The sequence below is a fragment of the Amblyraja radiata genome, chromosome 5, assembly GCF_010909765.2.
Source record: "Amblyraja radiata isolate CabotCenter1 chromosome 5, sAmbRad1.1.pri, whole genome shotgun sequence".
In the NCBI taxonomy this organism is placed as follows: domain Eukaryota; kingdom Metazoa; phylum Chordata; class Chondrichthyes; order Rajiformes; family Rajidae; genus Amblyraja; species Amblyraja radiata.
In genome coordinates, this window is record NC_045960.1 from 63,361,518 (window position 1) to 63,379,158 (window position 17,641).

At 41.9% G+C, this 17,641-nt stretch overlaps 1 protein-coding gene across 1 annotated transcript in view; it reads right to left on the minus strand.

The window, feature by feature from the left end:
- Nucleotides 1-4,131: 4,131 nt before the first annotated feature.
- Nucleotides 4,132-17,641, minus strand: part of ift172 (intraflagellar transport 172) — a 145,086-nt gene continuing 131,576 nt past the window's right edge. Inside the window, exons 42-48 of the mRNA XM_033021383.1 lie at nucleotides 16,957-17,076; nucleotides 16,390-16,485; nucleotides 9,614-9,673; nucleotides 8,370-8,468; nucleotides 5,536-5,689; nucleotides 4,832-4,923; nucleotides 4,132-4,382 (exon numbers count right to left, since the gene is read on the minus strand). Coding sequence (XP_032877274.1) covers nucleotides 4,293-4,382; nucleotides 4,832-4,923; nucleotides 5,536-5,689; nucleotides 8,370-8,468; nucleotides 9,614-9,673; nucleotides 16,390-16,485; nucleotides 16,957-17,076 — 711 coding nt within the window. The 3' untranslated portion in view covers nucleotides 4,132-4,292. The remainder of the gene's footprint in view (nucleotides 4,383-4,831; nucleotides 4,924-5,535; nucleotides 5,690-8,369; nucleotides 8,469-9,613; nucleotides 9,674-16,389; nucleotides 16,486-16,956; nucleotides 17,077-17,641) is intronic.

Consider the following 17,641-nt stretch of genomic DNA (forward strand, 5'->3'; position numbering starts at 1 on the left):
CCTTGTGCTTACTACTAATATCTGCAATCTCCTTACATATTTGCTCTTCCAATTCTCGCTCCCCATTTGGCAGTCTATAATACACCCCTATAAGTGTTGCTACCCCTTTCCCATTTCTCAGTTCCACCCAAATAGCCTCCCTAGACGAGCCCTCTAATCTATCCTGCCAAAGCACTGCTGTAATATCTTCCCTGATAAGCAATGCAACACCTCCACCTCTTGCCCCTCCAATTCTATCACACCTGAAGCAACGATTTTACTTTTGATTTGGACTTCTTTGCTCCAAAGAAGTGACAGTGCAGAATAGGTTGACCAATTGGGCTAATCACCAGTCTTGGATTTCTGTAGAGGATCTAGACTTTAAATTGTGTAATCTATTTCAGAATGGAATTAAATGATAGATCACTTATCCATGTAGGTGTTCTTTTTCCTGAATTAAAATAATTTAAAATATACATAAGTAAAATAAAAGGCAACAGGATAATTTGCTTTTAAATATGTTCTTCGTTTTTCCAAAGAAGAACCTTAATTTGAATAAATGAATTGTAATGCAAAACCGAGCAGAAAATAATGACGTAATAGTACCCGTTCACATGCTAACATTAATAATCTTAACAAAGTTAAACAAACCCAATTGAAAGGTTGGTTTTAATATACCATTTGTTCCATGCATTCAAAAAGATAATAGTTCTATTTGGGAGGCATAGCACAATTAACAAAGATTATGGACATCCTTCCACGGACAACCTGAAAAATGTACTGAAGTAGATTAAGTTTTATATCTGAATGAAAACCAGTTGTATAAGGTATTCACATTTGCCATTTCTGTTTGTGTGTGTGATTCCAAAAAAAAAAGACATACAAAATCAATAAAATAAATAGAAACTATTATATTTTAGAGGGATGTTATTCTATGTATCCACAGAAATTAAGTGGATGCAATGAGTAACATCCCAGCAAAAGATCCAAATTTCGTAGAAATTAAAGCCACAAAATTCCGTTGTTTTACAGCACAGGCACCTAATTACTTGTATTATAATACCAGTGCTGTCAAAGTGAAAGTAACTGGGTGTAAATTACACTCTCGCTTCCAGCTGAACAGTAGAGAGAACGGAAGAACGACCGCAAGTAATAATTTAATGTTTAGTATGTTCGTTTTTAGATGTTTTCAATTGGTAGTTGCTACAATTCTAGCAATGTTTGATACTTGATGTTTAATACTTTCTGGAGATCTTTCAAACTAATTAAGTCTAGGGGGATATGTGGCAGATAGAGCATAGAACAGGACAGCAGAGAAACAATGGCAGAAGGGCCTGTGGGCCAAGGATAAACTAATCTCCTCTGCCTGCACATGATCCAAATCCCTCCTTTCCCAGCATATACATGTGCCTTGCTAAAGGCCTCTTAAATGCCGCTATTGTTTATATATAGATATCCCTTCACCACCAGTTCCAGCCATCCACCACTCTCTGTGCAAAGAACCTGCCCTTTTTAAGAAAGGAGGGAGAGAAAATGGGGAATTATTGGCCAGTTAGCCTTACATCGATAGTGAAGAAGATGCTTGAGTCGATCGTTAAAGATGTTATAGCAGCGCATTTGGAAAGCAATGACAGGATCGGTCAAAGTCAGCATGGATTTATGAAGGGAAAATCATGCTTGACTAATCTTTTGACATTTTTTGAGAATGTGACTAGTAGAATGGATAAGGGAGAGCCAGTGGACGTGGTGTATCTGGTCTTTCAAAAAACCTTTGACAAGGTCTCATACAAAATTAGAGCACATGGTATTGGGCGTGGGGTATTGACATGGATAGAGAAATGGTTGGCAGACGAAGCAAAGCGGAGGAATTAACTGGTCCTTTTCAGAATGGCAGGCAGTGACTAGTGGGGTGCCGCAAGGCTCAGTGCTGGGACCCGTTATTTACAATATATATTAACGATTTAGATGAGGGAATTAAATGTGACATCTCCAAGTTTGCGGATGACACAAAGTTGGGTAGCAGTGTGAGTTGCGATGAGGATGTTATGAGGCTGCAGGGTGACTTGGATAGGTTGGGTGAGTGGGCAGATGCGTGGCAGATGCAGTATAATGTGGATAAATATGAGGTTATCCACTTTTTGTGGCAAGAACAGGAAGGCAAATTATTTGAATGGTGTCAGATTAGGAAAGGGGGAGGTGCAACAAGACCTGGGTGTGCTTGTACATCAGTCACTGAAAGTATGTATGCCGGTATGTTGCATGTTGGCCTTCATTGCGAGAGTTTAGGAGTAAAGAGGTCCCACTACAGTTGTACAGGGCCCTGGTGAAACTGCACCTGGAGTATTTTAAGGAAGGACATTATTGCTATTGAGGGAGTGCAGCGTAGGTTCACCAGGTTAATTTCTGGATTGGCGAGACTGACATATGATGAAAAAATGGGTCAACTGGGCTTGTATTCGCTGGAATTTAGAAGGATGAGAGGGCATCTTATAGAAACATATAAAATTCTTAAAGGATCGGACAGGCTAGATGCAGGAAAAATGTTCCCGATGTTGGGGGAGTCCAGAACCAGGGGTCCCAGTTTAAGAATAAGGGGGAGACCATTTAGGACTGAGATGAGGAAAAACATTTTCACCCAGTGTTGTGAATCTGTGGAATTCTACGCCACAGAAGGCAGTGGAGGCCAATTCACTGGATGTTTTCAAGAGAGAGATTTAGCTCTGAGGGCTAACTTAGTCAAGGGATATGGGGAAAAAGCAGGAACAGGGAACTGATTTTAGATGATCATATTGAATGGCTCATAAGGGCCGAATGGACTAGCCCTGCACCTATTTTTTCATGTTTAAACATCTTTATACTTTGCCCTTTTGGAGCCGACCCCAGGCGAAGAGGCGATGAATCTGGCCGGCCACCGCGGGGACTATAGGCAGCCGGCCCTGGTATTTCCCAGGAACGTGCACGGCTGGCGGCATTGCCATGCTGCAGCACCCCAGCGCTGGTGGTAACAGCACCAGCGCCTCCTGCTGCTGGCTCTTGGAGCTTGCTGGTGCTGGAGTGCAGGTGCAGTACCCGCCATGGCCGTGGGGCGGCGATCGTACAGGCCTCCGGGATGCCGCTGTCACTCCTTCCACAGCTCCCCCGGCCCACCGGAGGAATTCAGGAGCTGCCAGAGTGACATCATCAGGGCGCGCCGTCCACAGCGCGTCAGCGGGCCTGCCGATGGTCAGCGCATTGACGTCATCCGGGCGCGCCATCCCCTACCGAGGGCCCTGATGTTGCCGAAGGAGGCGTCCGTGAGCTGCAGACGGATGTAGGCCGGCAGCAGATGGAGGTAGGTGTACTCGAACAATAGGCACGGCGTGTGCCCATCCAGGAGCGCAACCATCTCGTTCAGGCTTGATGGCTGCCAGTCGCCTAGGCCCTCCATATGAAGGAGCCTGGCAGCATGCTCCATCCGGCTGAGCCCGTAAATCTGGAGCAGGCGCTCCTTAAGGTGGAGGTATTTATCGGTGGCCGGGGGGCCAGCGAGGAACTGTGTGAACTCTCCAGCCGTGTCCTGGTTGAGGGCCCCCACCAGGTAATAGTAACGGGTGTCATCTGCTGTAATGCCCCACAGCTGGAATTGGGCCTCCACCTGCTGAAACCAGATGTGAGGCCGGGCGGTCCAGAAGGTAGGTAACTTCACAGAGACCGCGTCGAGAGACAGGGCCGGGTCGGCCTTTGAGGTGGAAGGACGGGCAGTTGTCTCCATCATGACTATAATGGAGCGTCAGGGGTCACCAATGTGGGGCGATAGTCCCGAAATGAAGGCGAGGAGCCAGGTGCTTCGTGAGGTAATTTTAATTGTCTCATACTTGTCATCAGAGGAGTCTGCAAGAGGAAGATGGCACCAAAACCCTTGCCTTTTATCCCTCTAGCTAAGGGCCGCCTCTGGACTCAACCATTCCCGTGCCGAGGGGTTTGATAGTGGGAATGGCCCGACCCTTGGGAGCCGCCACAGGGTAACAAAAATTCCCCATTTCCTATGCTTGCCTCTTTAAAGAAAACATAAACATTACCTAATTTATTTCTTAATTAACTCTTCGTAAACGAATGACAAGTACAGATATATTCTAATAGCAAAACTTTGCAGAGATTCAAAATAGTCAATGGCAGTAGTTAAGAAGTTTTATTTACTGTATAACTTGGCAAATAAATATGTCTTTAGAATAGAAAAGAACAATGAAGCAGACTATTTGGTCATATTAAGTTCGCACTCAATGGAAATACACTTAAAAATGGTTTTGAAGCATTTATTCATTTATTAAACTGCTTCACTGGAAGGAGAAACTAGCACTGGGAAGGCCTCCACACCACTGACTGACGAACTTTAAAACATCTTGACACTCGGGGCTGTGAGTTGTCTAAAAATAAAATAAATACTTATTAATTAGAAATAATATATAAATAACGATTACGTAAACATTGACACTAATGTTTTAACTTCCAATTGAACTTTTATTTAAGTATTTTAAACAATACACTGCATATAATTCTACAAATGGAAAAATCTGAATAAGATCAACTAAAATCGTCATTACCTCAGAATAGAAACTTGTGAGAACTACTATTGACTGAATCATTTACTCTCTTCTGAATTAACCATCTGCAATAGCTTCATTACCAAAATAAGATTATGTTTTAATTGGTATTATCCTTGATTGAGAATAGGAACATAATTAATATCAATTGTATTAAGGAGGAGCCAAAATCTTTAGTGGCTCTCTGCAGATTATCAATACTGTTTGTTGCTCTCGGGACTTCAAACTTTCAAGCTTACTTGAATACTTTTGCAATTTGCTCAGTTACTTACTTTCACAGCCATGAGGAATTTGTTCCAGTCGTCTTTGTTTGCTGCTTTCCCAGGTTTTTTGAATTCAATTCTGTGTCGCAGTACTGGATAACCTGAGCCATGATAGCATAAATGGTTTATCAGTATATGAAAATAATTGTTTCGCCTCACATTCAGTTAAATTTGAGATGCATTCAGTTTTCAGATATATTGTGGTGCGCATGATGAATAAAGCAATCAAACATTTTCATGTGTTTTTAGTCATAAACATTATTTCCCCAGTACATCCAGAATGATGCAGTATGTGTATAGCAGATGGCCCAATACTATTCCACTTTGCACAACAGGATCATACACTGACTTATTGGCCTAATTGGGTAAGCTCAGCCATCAGAATTGTTCTTAATTTCCTCACCTTGATTTTGCTCCTCCTCTCTGTTTACTTTCCATCTGTACTAAATAAATTATCTCTAGTTGATGATTTTTCATCTACACAAAGAACCAACCAGCACATTTGTACCTCCTAGATAGTATCAGCTATTTATTGGCGCAGCATGGGCTAAAACAACATTATTGAAGTAGCACATTTTACCATGCCTTTGACCTAGATTGTAAGTAGCTGAGGTGTAATTGAAACACGAAGATAACAACTTTACCATTATCCAATTCTGTAAATATTTTATCCTAATGGGACACTTTTTAAACCACATCGCAAAAAAAATCACCTGTTATTATACAAGGAAGAGAACGGATGCCGGTATTTATAGCTATTAATGAAGCTTCGTAAGTATCTCGTTCATCAGCTGGTAGGACCTGCTCAACTCGCTGGTCCATTGAAACAGTGAGCACCCAGTCCCTAATTTCTTCCCGCCTGTCATCCTGAAAGTAAAACATACTTTTAATGTGTCGCTGTGGAAGTAACTGTGAAATTAAATCAGTTATACTAGTGCAACTTTTCTTTTAGCAAGTGAATTCAGAAATGTTCAGCATTGATTATATATCAATGACAATAATTTAACAAAAATATCTCTTTACTTTTCAAGCATCGATGTAGAATTTACATTTTAACCAAAACAATGGTCACAAAATTCTCGTGAAAGCTTAATAAGACTACAAGGCTAAATCTTTCAGCCTGTTGAATGGCTGAGCTATTGCTCCAAAGGTTACATAAGCTCAAACTTGCATCTTTGTTAGTTCTATTTGAAATGTTATTGCCATAATCAACTGTTAATCAGTATTAAGGAAGAATAATGTATAATAAGAATTCATTAGATGAGATCAAGTGATGGAAGTTCAAAGATTGCAATAAACACGAGGATTGTCCGTGAACTGAGTCTGCCCCTGCAACGGTATAAAAATAAAATCTACCAATGACAGAGAACATCTCACGTGACTGTTACAATGGTAAGGGATCCCTCAGGGATCTTCTTCATCTGCCAACAACCTTTGATAGGGTTAAGCACACTGTCATCCACCAATTACTCTCTGGGAGTTTTCCTCCAGGTTGGTTGGACTGCTGTTTCATTCTAATCTATTCAATCATTGTTGTTGTATCGTCTGCAATGGCTTCGCTTCTCACTCCTGTGTTGTTATCCCTGATGTTCCTGAGGGATGTATTCCTTGGGCTTTTTCATCTAACTATCACCTCTTAACAACATTAACAGAAAAAAATACCATCCTTTTATTTTAGGTCTAGTTCTACCTTACCATTAATTTTCTCACAAGTTCACTATCTCTAAATTGTTATACTTCTAGTCCTACATCCACTACAGGAGATGCAGGCATTTCATTCGACAAAATACTTGTAAAACCAAGGCCATTGTTTTAAATCTCGGCGACAACTTGTTTCCTTGTCAGACAGCTTCCCCCACAATGGCAAATATTCTTAGCAGACTATTTTGCAATCTTAATATTTGATAAGATAACAAACTTCTAATTAATGTCACTTCATCATCTAGATTGTCTATTTCTACAACCAAAATGTGTACCTTTTATTTGTTGAATCCATCTGCATTTGAAATCCTCATCAAACCAGAAACCAAAATGTATAAAAATGGCCTTTAATAAAATCTGACAATGTGCACTTTAACCACATGTGGTTTTTTTTCTATTACAAATCTAAAATTGTGGAGTACAGAGGCAAATAAATAAATGATGGGTCTTTGTTGCAAACATTATGGAGGGGACTATACCTGGACATTCTGATTTTGAAATTCTCCTTGTTTGATTCAGATTCATTTTCTCTGACTATAGTCTGATCCAGCCCTATAATCCTGCTAGACATATGCACTCCAGCAATATTCAATCTGTTGATCACAACTACTATTGCTTCACTTTTTATTATTTTTTCCATTTATACTGGAAAAATCTGCAAGTCCAACTCCCTGCTTCCTCACCACAATTCTGCAAATTCTTTCTTTTCAGATATGTACAGCTCCCTTTTGAATGCTACAAATGAATATGCCTCCATTACCCGTCACGCCCATACAGTACACTCATGTCTTAAGCTGAATGTGGAGCTGAATCTGGACATGAGCTTCAAAAGATGAACTGGAGCCAATTGAGTCCCAGATCAAGAGAGGTTCCTGTACCCAGGTCTGGTCAGGTTAATTATTCTTGACCAAGTTGCGTCAAGAGAGTTGAGCAAACCTGCAGACAGGTTCTGATTGGTCATGGGTCCAGTGTCAAGTCTTTTTCTCAGGTCTAATTGGGAACTAGACATAGCACTGGCTGGATTGCCAGAGAAGCTGGGTACAATGAGAACAGATGCAGTTAAAAATAAATAGCAAATGATCTCAGTGATGCCACAGAGGATGAAAATAAGTTTTCTTTAACAAGGGATGAGTTCTGAAAACAGGAGTCTCTGTAACCTTTATATTGTGGCGTCAGCTGATGGTCAGACCACTTACATTCAAACCCTCGTCAGTGGTTACGAGGGCTGTCACGTGACATCATGGGTTAAGGGGAGTGTCCTGCTACAGAAGCAGATCTCACCTTGAGATCAGGGGTCGACAGGTAGCTGAGCTCAAGACCCTCGCTCAGCAGCAGCAGCAATAACAATATGTTAGAGGCCCAAACCTGCATGTACACCAACCATGTAATGTCTGAATAAAGCAACTGTTTGTTCGCCACATTTGGTGCCGCTACAATATTCCAGTTTATCCGTGTTAATGCTGACTATTTCAAATACTGAATTAAGGATACAAGATACAAGATACATTTATTTGTCACATGTGCCAGTTGGCACAGTGAAATGTGATCACCATACAGCCATACAATAAAATTAAGACCACAACCCACGGTAGAGTTCAATATAAAACATCCCCCCACAGCAGAAACAAAAGTTTCCCACTGTGAGGGAAGGCACCAAATTCAGTCCTAAAGGCACCAAAGTCAGGAACGTAAATAGAACTATGTCAGGCTTTAAAAGAAAAAGCAATCATCATTAACAAATCAAATCTATCTCAGGTTTGGTACTTAATTTAGAAATTTGGAAATTATACATTGCCAAGGACAGAATGCAAAATAGATAGGGCTACCATGTTTGCTTTGAACTTACCAAAACATGTTGCTTTGCAGGGACAGGTATTTCAAATGGAATATCTGTTTGTTGAAAATCAGAATGATCAAGCGCATCAAGATTCCCTTCCTCGATTGCCTATAAACAAAAGATGAACTGGGTCATCAAAGCAATTTTTTTTGTAATTGGCAATTTCCTTTACCATTACAGGGTAAAGGAAATCCAGTGTTTATCTTCCTAAACAAAATATTTTAAAGAATACTTCAAAAATGTCTTATTTCAAAAGAAATAAATAATCTCTGTAGTCCAACTGTTGAGTACTGCATTCCCTGATCTGATACCTACAGGCTACAGGATTCACCACTTAAATCAACAGTATCAGATAATCAGCCATTTTCGGCCTGCAGCTTACATTCCCACCATCCAGCACATTTTGCCTTCTCTCATCTATAGACGTCAGATTTCATTTATGTCCTCCTATTTGCACTTCTTTTGGATGTACTCTTATTACTTCTTTCAACGGGCACCACCACCAAGCATTATTCAATCTCTGCTGATCGCCATCCTATCAAAGACCTTTCCTCCTCATCTCCAGCCTTCCCACTTATTATGCAACTTAAACCTTGTTCATTGCGAGCATTTACTTAGTTCAGATGAACACTTGAGAAGTGAAACCTAAACTCTGCTTCTCTCCCATTGTGCTGCCATACTGTTGAATACCTCCATTATTTTCTTGGTGTATTTTAAATGTTGAACTAATTGTACAATTCACCTCAATAGGGCAAGTGGCCGAATGATCTCTCCCCTCATCAAGAAATATACCTAACGTTAAGGAAGTAGTAGTTGGTGGACCATGTCAGGGGACACAAAACATCTCACTAAATCAAAAAAACTCCTAATGATTTTATCCATCTGACATCTATCTTTCCACACTGCAATCTTCAAGTGTCATTTATATGTTATTTTGGTTGGTTTTCAATCCTGTAATTGTACACTGTATCTCTCGCTGTAGGAATTTCCACTCTCAGCTGTGACCCGTCAAAGTCTCATTTGGGATGGACATTCTGCTATCAAAGGCAAAGCAACACAAAACAACACAAAACCAAGGTCAGCGATCCATTGACCTGGCTAAACAAAATTCACTGGGAAGGAATTTTGTTGGGAATATAAACATTAAGTTTATGAAAGTATTGCTCTAAATTTCATTTTGTTCTTAGATATGCTGATACACAAAAAATATTTTCCTTATAAATAGTTTGAAATTAGAACAATTGATGACTTACATCACTAAGATCCAGGAAACGATTCAGGAATATAAATGCCATGTTCTCCCATCCGATTGTCTGCAAAAGTAAGATTTTTTACTAAAGTTCTGGGTCCCATTCACAGTAACCATTTATTACCCCCCTCTACACTTGACTCAACCTTTAGACAATGGGGTTTGAATGGTCTTATGTGCATTAAGGATTTATACATCGACAACATATTTGATCGTTTTGATAACCTGTACAAAAAATATGGCCTCCCACATAATCATTTCTTTAAATATCTTCAGATCCGCCACTTTGTCATGAAAGAATTTCCCTCCTTTCCTGATCTCCCGCCTGTCACAGTGTTGGATAAACTCACTCTTACCTTTGCAAATAAAGGACTCTCTGTATTATATTCTCAACTGATGTCTTTAGGAGATCAAAGCCTGAACAAAGTTAAAACTAGGTGGGAGGATGATCTTGGTATGGATTTGACTGAGGAATGCTGGACAGAAGCACTGAAAAGAGTCAATTCCTCGTCATCACTTTTACTCAGAGCTCATGTGGATTTTGAAGCAAAAACAACAAAGAGAGGCAGGAGAAAACACTGCTTGGCTCTAGCCCAAGTGGAAGGAGAGTTAGAAGTGAGCCAGAGGGGGAAAACAGTTTAAAACTGAGGAATTTGGTTTGTAAATTGGTAAATATAAGCAGTCAATATAAGCAAGACGGCTCTGAGGGAGCGGCCTTGTGAGTAAAGTGTGAGTCTTTGGCTCGAGAGTCTTCGGCGATGAGGCTGAGGAGAGGAGGCTACATAAAACTCTAGAGAGGGAGAGACGAAAGAAGGAGATGTCAGGCAAGTGTGATGTTTGCAGTATGTGGGAGGTCAAGGACACTGCTGGTGCCTCTGGCTGCTACAAATGTGAGAAGTGCATCCAGGTACAGCTCCTGAAGGACCATGTTGGGGAACTGGAGAAGCAAGTGGATGACCTCGGGTTCGTCCGAGAAACTGAGTCGTTCCACAAGTCCTACACTAAGATTGTTACACCTAAGGTACTGGAAGAGAGAAAGTGGGTGACGGTGAGAAGGGAGGGAACCTTGGAATGCAAAGGTCCCCGGGTGTAGTACCTCTTGTGAACAGGTTCACCCACTTAGAAGCTGTCGGGACGGAAGATGTTATCACACTGAACGGCGGACTGGCTTGCGAAGCAAAAAGGGCTGTTGAGCCAAAACCAAAGAGGCCCACGTCAGGCAATGCCATTGTAGTTGGAGACTCCATTGTGAGAGGTACGGACAGGGGTTTCTGCGGCAACAGACGGCATTCGAGGATGGTGTGCTGCCTTCCAGGATGTCACGGACAGAGTGCAGAAAATCCTCAAGCGCGAAGGTGAACAGCCAGAAGTGATAGTGCAAGTCGGCACAAACAATGTCGGAAAGAAGGGGATGAATATTCTGCAGCGTGACTTTAGAGAGCTAGGAAAAATGCTGCAAAGCAGGACCTCCAGGGTTGCTATCCCCGGTTTGCTTCCAATTCCAGTGGCGAGAGCAGGAACAGGATCTAAGGGGGTAGAGGAACTGAAATAAATTTTCATTAGGCGAGAAATAGTATTGGGTAGGCTAATGGGACTGAAGGATGATAAATCCCCTGGGTCTGATGGTCTGCATCCCAGGGTCCTTAGGGAGGTGGCTCTACAAATAAGGGAAGCATTGGTGATCATTTTCCAATGTTCAATAGATTTAGGATCAGTTCCTGTGGATTGGAGGATAGCTAATGTTATCCCACTTTTCAAGAAAGGAGCGAGAGAGAAAACGGGGAATTACAGTCCAGTTAGCCTGACATCGGTGGTGGGAAAGATGCTGGAGTCAATTATTAAAGAGGTAATAATGGGGAATTTGGATAGCAGTAAAAGGATTAGTCCAAGACAACATGGATTTATGAGAGGGAAATCATGCTTGACTAATCTTCTGGAATTTTCTGAGGATGTGACAAGTAAAATGGTTGTAGGGGTGCCAGTGGATGTAGTGTATCTTGACTTTCAGAAAGCCTTTGATAAGGTCCCGCACGGGAGACTGGTGACTAAAATTAGAGCACATGGTATTCGGGGTAGAGTGTTGACATGGATAGAAAATTGGTTGGCAGACCGGAAGCAAAGAGTAGGAGTGAACTGGTCCTTTTCAGAATGGCAGGCAGTGGTGAGTGGAGTGCCGCAAGGCTCGGTGTTGGGGCCGCAACTGTTTACCATATATATTAATGATTTGGAAGAGGGAATTAGGAGCAACACTAGCAAGTTTGCAGATGACACAAAGCTGGGTGGCAGTGTGAACTGTGAAGAGGATGTTGGGAGGTTGCAGGGTGACCTGGACAGATTGAGTGAGTGGGCAGATGCGTGGCAGATGCAGTATAATATAGATAAATGTGAGGTTATCCACTTTGGCGGCAAAAACAAGGGGCAGATTATTATCTCAATGGGGTTAGGTTAGATAAGGGGGAGGTGCAGTGAGACCTGGGCATCCTTGTACACCGGTCACTGAAAGTTGGCTTACAGGTACAGCAGGCAGTGAAGAAAGCTAATGGAATGTTGGCCTTCATAACAAGAGGATTTCAGTATAGGAGTAAAGAGGTTCTTCTGCAGTTGTATAGGGCTCTGGTGAGACCACATCTGGAATATTGTGTACAGTTTTGGTCTCCTAATTTGAGGAAGGACATCCTTGTGATTGAGGCAGTGCAGCGTAGGTTCACGAGATTGATCCCTGGGATGGCGGGACTGTCATATGAGGAAAGATTGAAAAGACTAGGCTGTATTCACTGGAGTTTAGAAGGATGAGGGCGGATCTTATAGAAACATATAAAATTATAAAAGGACAGGACAAGCTAGATGCAGGAAAAATGGTCCCAATGTTGGGCGAGTCCAGAACCAGGGGCCACAGTCTTAGAATAAAGGGGAGGTCATTTAAGACTGAGGTGAGAAAAAACTTTTTCACCCAGAGTGTTGTGAATTTATGGAATTCCCTGCCACAGAGGGCAGTGGAGGCCAAATCACTGGATGGATTTAAGAGAGAGGTAGATAGAGGTAGATAGGGGGTGGTGGAATCAAGGGATATGGGGAGAAGGCAGGCACGGGTTATTGATAGGGGATGATCAGCCATGATCACAATGAATGGCGGTGCTGGCTCAAAGGGCCGAATGGCCTCCTCCTGCACCTATTTTCTATGTTTCTATCATGTGCTAGATTGGGGCTCATACAATTCAAAATTTTACACAGGGTTCATTTAAGCAAAGCCAGGCTTGCTGACATATATCCGGGGACAGGTGCTCCTTCTCTCCAGCCAATCTAGGTCATGCATTCTGGTCCTGCCCCAAACTTGGTAACTACTGGGCAGTGGTTTTTAAAACCATCAGTGAAGTCCTTGGGGTGACAGTGAGGCTTTGCCTGCTTGTAGCTGTATTCGGTGTAGCAGATGAAACTTTGGGTTTAAATGCAAACTAGTCTGACATCATTGCATTCACATCGCTTTTGGCCCGTAGGAGAATTTTGCTGGTTTGGAAATCTACCACCTCCATCTGCTGCCGCATGGCTGGAGGACGTAATGTTTTTTCTAAAACTAGAAAAGATTAAATTTAGTGAGGGGATCTGTGAAAAAGTTTTATTCAAAATGGGAACCTTTTTTGTCATACTTTGAGAGTTTAAAAGAACTACCCGCTGACTGAGGGCACTTGATTGTAGTTGGGAATCTGCCTTTACTTATGTTTCACTTTTATTCATTGACTTATTTTTGTTTACATAAATGTTGATCACCTCACGGGACGGTTGATGCATAATGGATGAGTGTATTCTGAACCATCTGACATATTGTGGGTGCGACAACCACCTACAGCCCCAGGGAGGGTAAGCGGCCCTCTGGTCCATAACTGTGGTAATTGCGGCGGCTCACACCCTAAATTCCGTGAGCAATGCCTTGCTTCTGGCAAAACGTGCAACTACTGTAAAAAGAAAAAACACTTTGTCCGGTGCTGCCGCGCTCGTGGCAACAGGGCCCAGCCACAACAATCTCTCTATGCGCTCGAGCCCACACTTTCCCACGAGGCACTGACAGAAATAGCAGTTCCAGCAGAACCACGACCGCAGCACCTGCAAGAAGGCAGCCAAAACATACATTCCAATATACCCGACACCGTCTAAAAACAGTGATCCTATGACAATGCTCAGTATCAACAATACCAAAATCGCTGCATAGATAGATACCGGGGCACGATGCAATGTCCTGTCCTTATCAGACTTCCAAAGAACAACGAAATTGTCATGAAAACAAACTCCAAGTTATATCCATTTGGTTGGGGGGGGGGGGGGGGGAGTCATTCTGGGGTCAGCCGCAGAGCCACGCTCATACCTGCTCAGTGTTAACAACAGCATCTATCGATGCACCCGCCAACACCTCCTCCCGGTTAATGAACCGGCACCTCCACGTCCTTACCCTGACTAGCCTTATGGTCTTCCCTCACGCTCCACGAATGCTACTCCAGCGATTCCTCTACAGGTGTCAGCGCCATCCCTGCCTTCTGCGTTGCCCCTATCTCCAGCGGTGCCTTCTACTCTGCCTTCACCCGATAAGGGACTTGATCCCTCAGAGAAGGATGAGGTGCACGAGGGGTACTACCGTACACGTGCAAGCCAAACCCACTGATTGGAAAGTTCACCGACTATACTTGAACTATGCATGACCCGTTTCGTTTTATGTGCTCACATATGCACAAGCATGTACAAGTAAAATAAGAAATGCCCACACCCTATACTGGTGTTTTACAATATGCTCCACTAACCACTCTATATAGGCTTTGCTTCTTTAAGAGGAAGGATGTAGACTAACCCTTATTAATCCATGCCATTTGTACTCTCCACTACACATATGTGCATGCCACCCATTACATGGTATTACGGTACTACACGGTTTTGCACTAACAATGTCAGCCGGCTCTCACAAGCCACACCAAGCTGGATATGAATGACTGGCAGTTTAAATGTTCCGAATTACTCATGGAATAAAGATTAATCTTTCACCATGTATGTTATCGTGGATCATTCACAAACACCACCTGTCTGTCTTTTCGATAGGAGGTATACCCTTGAATATTCAGTTCCCAGCCCTGACCCTCTTGCAGCCATGTCTCTGTAATTCCCACAACATCATACTTGCCAATTTCTAACTGAGCCTCAAGCTCGTCCACTTTATTTCTTATACGTCGCACATTCATATACAACACTTTGACCTCGGTATTCATCTCCCCTCTCGCACCGCTCGCAATTGGCCCTGACCTTACTCTCTTATCCCTTCTCGTATTTTCCTTCCCATGAATTTGAGAGTCTTTTGTAACTTTTCCTGTACACACTTCCCTTTCAACTCCATCTTTATAGTCCCAATTTGTCAATCCCTCCCCCCCACTATTTAGTTTAAACCCACACGTTTAGCCCTAGCTAACCTGCTTGCCAGAATGTCGGCCCCCCTCCAGTTAAGGTGTAACCCGTCCCTTTTGTACTGATCACCCCTACCCCAGAAGAGATCCCAGTGGTCTATAAATCTAAATCCTTGCTCCCTGCATCAGCCCCTCAGGCACAAATTCAGATCCCCTATCTCTCTGTTCCTGTCTTCACTAGCACGAGGTACTGGAAGCAATCCAGAGATAACCACCATTGAAGTCCTGATCTTCAGTCTTCTTCCTAACTCTCTGAACTCACGTTGCAAATACTCCTACCTATTCTTTCTGATGTCGTTTGTGCCTACGTGCACAACTACTGCCGGCTGTTCACCTTCCCCCTCGAGGGTGTTCTGAATTCAGCTCTTGACATCTTGAACCCTGGCATTATTGTTTCTCCATCAGGCCGAGAAGATATATCCTATAGCCAAGAGCCCTTCTTTCTTCTTCCTCCTCATTCTCTTACCAGCAAAGTTGTCTGCTCTGTATGTACTCTGTTCACTTCCCCAGTTATGAATGGCTCCAAAGGGAAGGTCCATTTGTGCACCAATGTCCAGAAGCATTGGCTTCCAAGTTATCAAAACATCACCAACTACTTATCACACCATTCCCTGCATACTTCCACAACTTGAAGCCAAAAATGTAAGAAATTATAGTGGCAATTAAAACAAACATAATATGACAATGATGGCGTCACGTCAGTGCTGCACTCGGACATTATGCCTTCTCTTCAAGCTTCCTGTATTGTTAACTGAGCTCAGGCCTCAACAAAAATGACAACCAGCATGGTCCAGAATATATACTCACATGACTTGGACATCATTCCGAAAATCCAAGTGTACACACAGCACCTAAAAACGGGCACTAGCAAGCCCAATTTCTCATCCTTTCTTTGATCATAAATATCAAAATATCCTTTATCACAAATATTCAGCCAAGCAAAATGTTTAGAGGGATGTAGGTTAGTCATGGACAAACGGGGCCAGGTTGGATAAGGCATCTTGGTCAGCACGGATGGGTTGCTCCGGAGGACTTGTTTCCTTGTTCTGTGACTACATGTTTCTAAAACCAGCATTAATGTTATCCTTGTTTTAATTGATCCACATTTCTTAACACATTAATCCTGGACATCATCACATGCCGTTATAGCATTTCCTTAAGAGTTAAGGGAATTTCAAAAAGAAACTTACAGGTTATCTTTCTTTCAGGAAAAAAGGGTTTTCTCCAAAATGAGAATTATTATACACAGCTATAATTTTCTAATGTTATCTTTTCATGCTCACTGAAAGCTAAGCTTAGCAGTTACCCCAGTATTATAAGATCAGAGAGAGAGATTTTATACCTTTGCTGCCATGCCGGCTTCATAAAATGCTTTGTCAGCAGGGATGACGTCTGTGTGTCGCAGCAAAGAGATAGATAATTTTGAAGCAACCATGTCCTAAAATTAAGAATCATTTAATACGTTTAAAGGTGCAATAGATTAATTTTGTTTTTTATTCCCGAAAACATTTACATTTCCTGTTCTAAGTATATCAAGAACATATAATGCATCAATTAATGAAAATAAAATTGTGCTAACTACTAATTAGACACTTGACTAATTTGTAAATACCATACCTGCTATAGACTATGCATTGGTAAATAATAATGTTAAGAACTATGGAAAACTATTGGTGAACTCTATCACTGATAAAAGCTAATAAAAGCCATAATCACTTAACAACAATGTATGATTAGAAAGCAGAGTAAAATACATCCTTGGCCAATATATTTAAATAATAAATAGTTGATGAATTAATAAAAACTCATCTAAATCAATGTACCCAAAAATAACCATTGTGTCAGTATCTGGTGACACACAAATCTTTGATAAAACATTTTAGGATGGTTATATCATTCACAAACTTACCAGCTGATTGACTCCAAATGAAGCTGCACGAGTGGCATAATAGTGTGCAATCAGTAGCATCTGCTCAAATTCTTCATGGGCAGGAGTATTAGCCTCTGAAGATTTAACTAGATTTTCACACTAGAAATCACAAAAAAAAAATCAAAAAATCAAACACTACTTCTGCTATAAAGCAAAACAAACTGAAAGGATTGCAGAATTACACAAATTAATCATAACAAATATTTCCTCTTCCAATTCTTAAAGGATGTAAAACGGCATCTTGGATTGGTGTAATTATGACCAGTGTCTTAGAGAAGGTATAAAATTAAATTCAATTCCTGTTTGAATTTAATTCAATGGGCTGAAAGACCACAAGTGTAGATGAGTCTCAGAAGAATCAAATAGAAAATGGTGGCACGGTGGCACAGCGGTAGAGTTGCTGCCTTACAGCACCAGACTCGGTTCAATCCTGACTAGGGGTGCTGTCTGTTCGGAGTTTGTACATTCTCCCCATGACTTGCGTGGGTTATCTCTGGGAGCTCTGGTTTCCTCCCACTCCAAAGACGTACTGGTTTGCAGGTTAATTGGCTTGGTATAACTGTATGTAGTGTATGTAGGATAGTGTTAATGTGCGGGGGATCGCTGGTTGGCACGGACTCGGTGGGCCGAAGGGCCAGTTTCCACGCTGTATCTCTAAACTAAA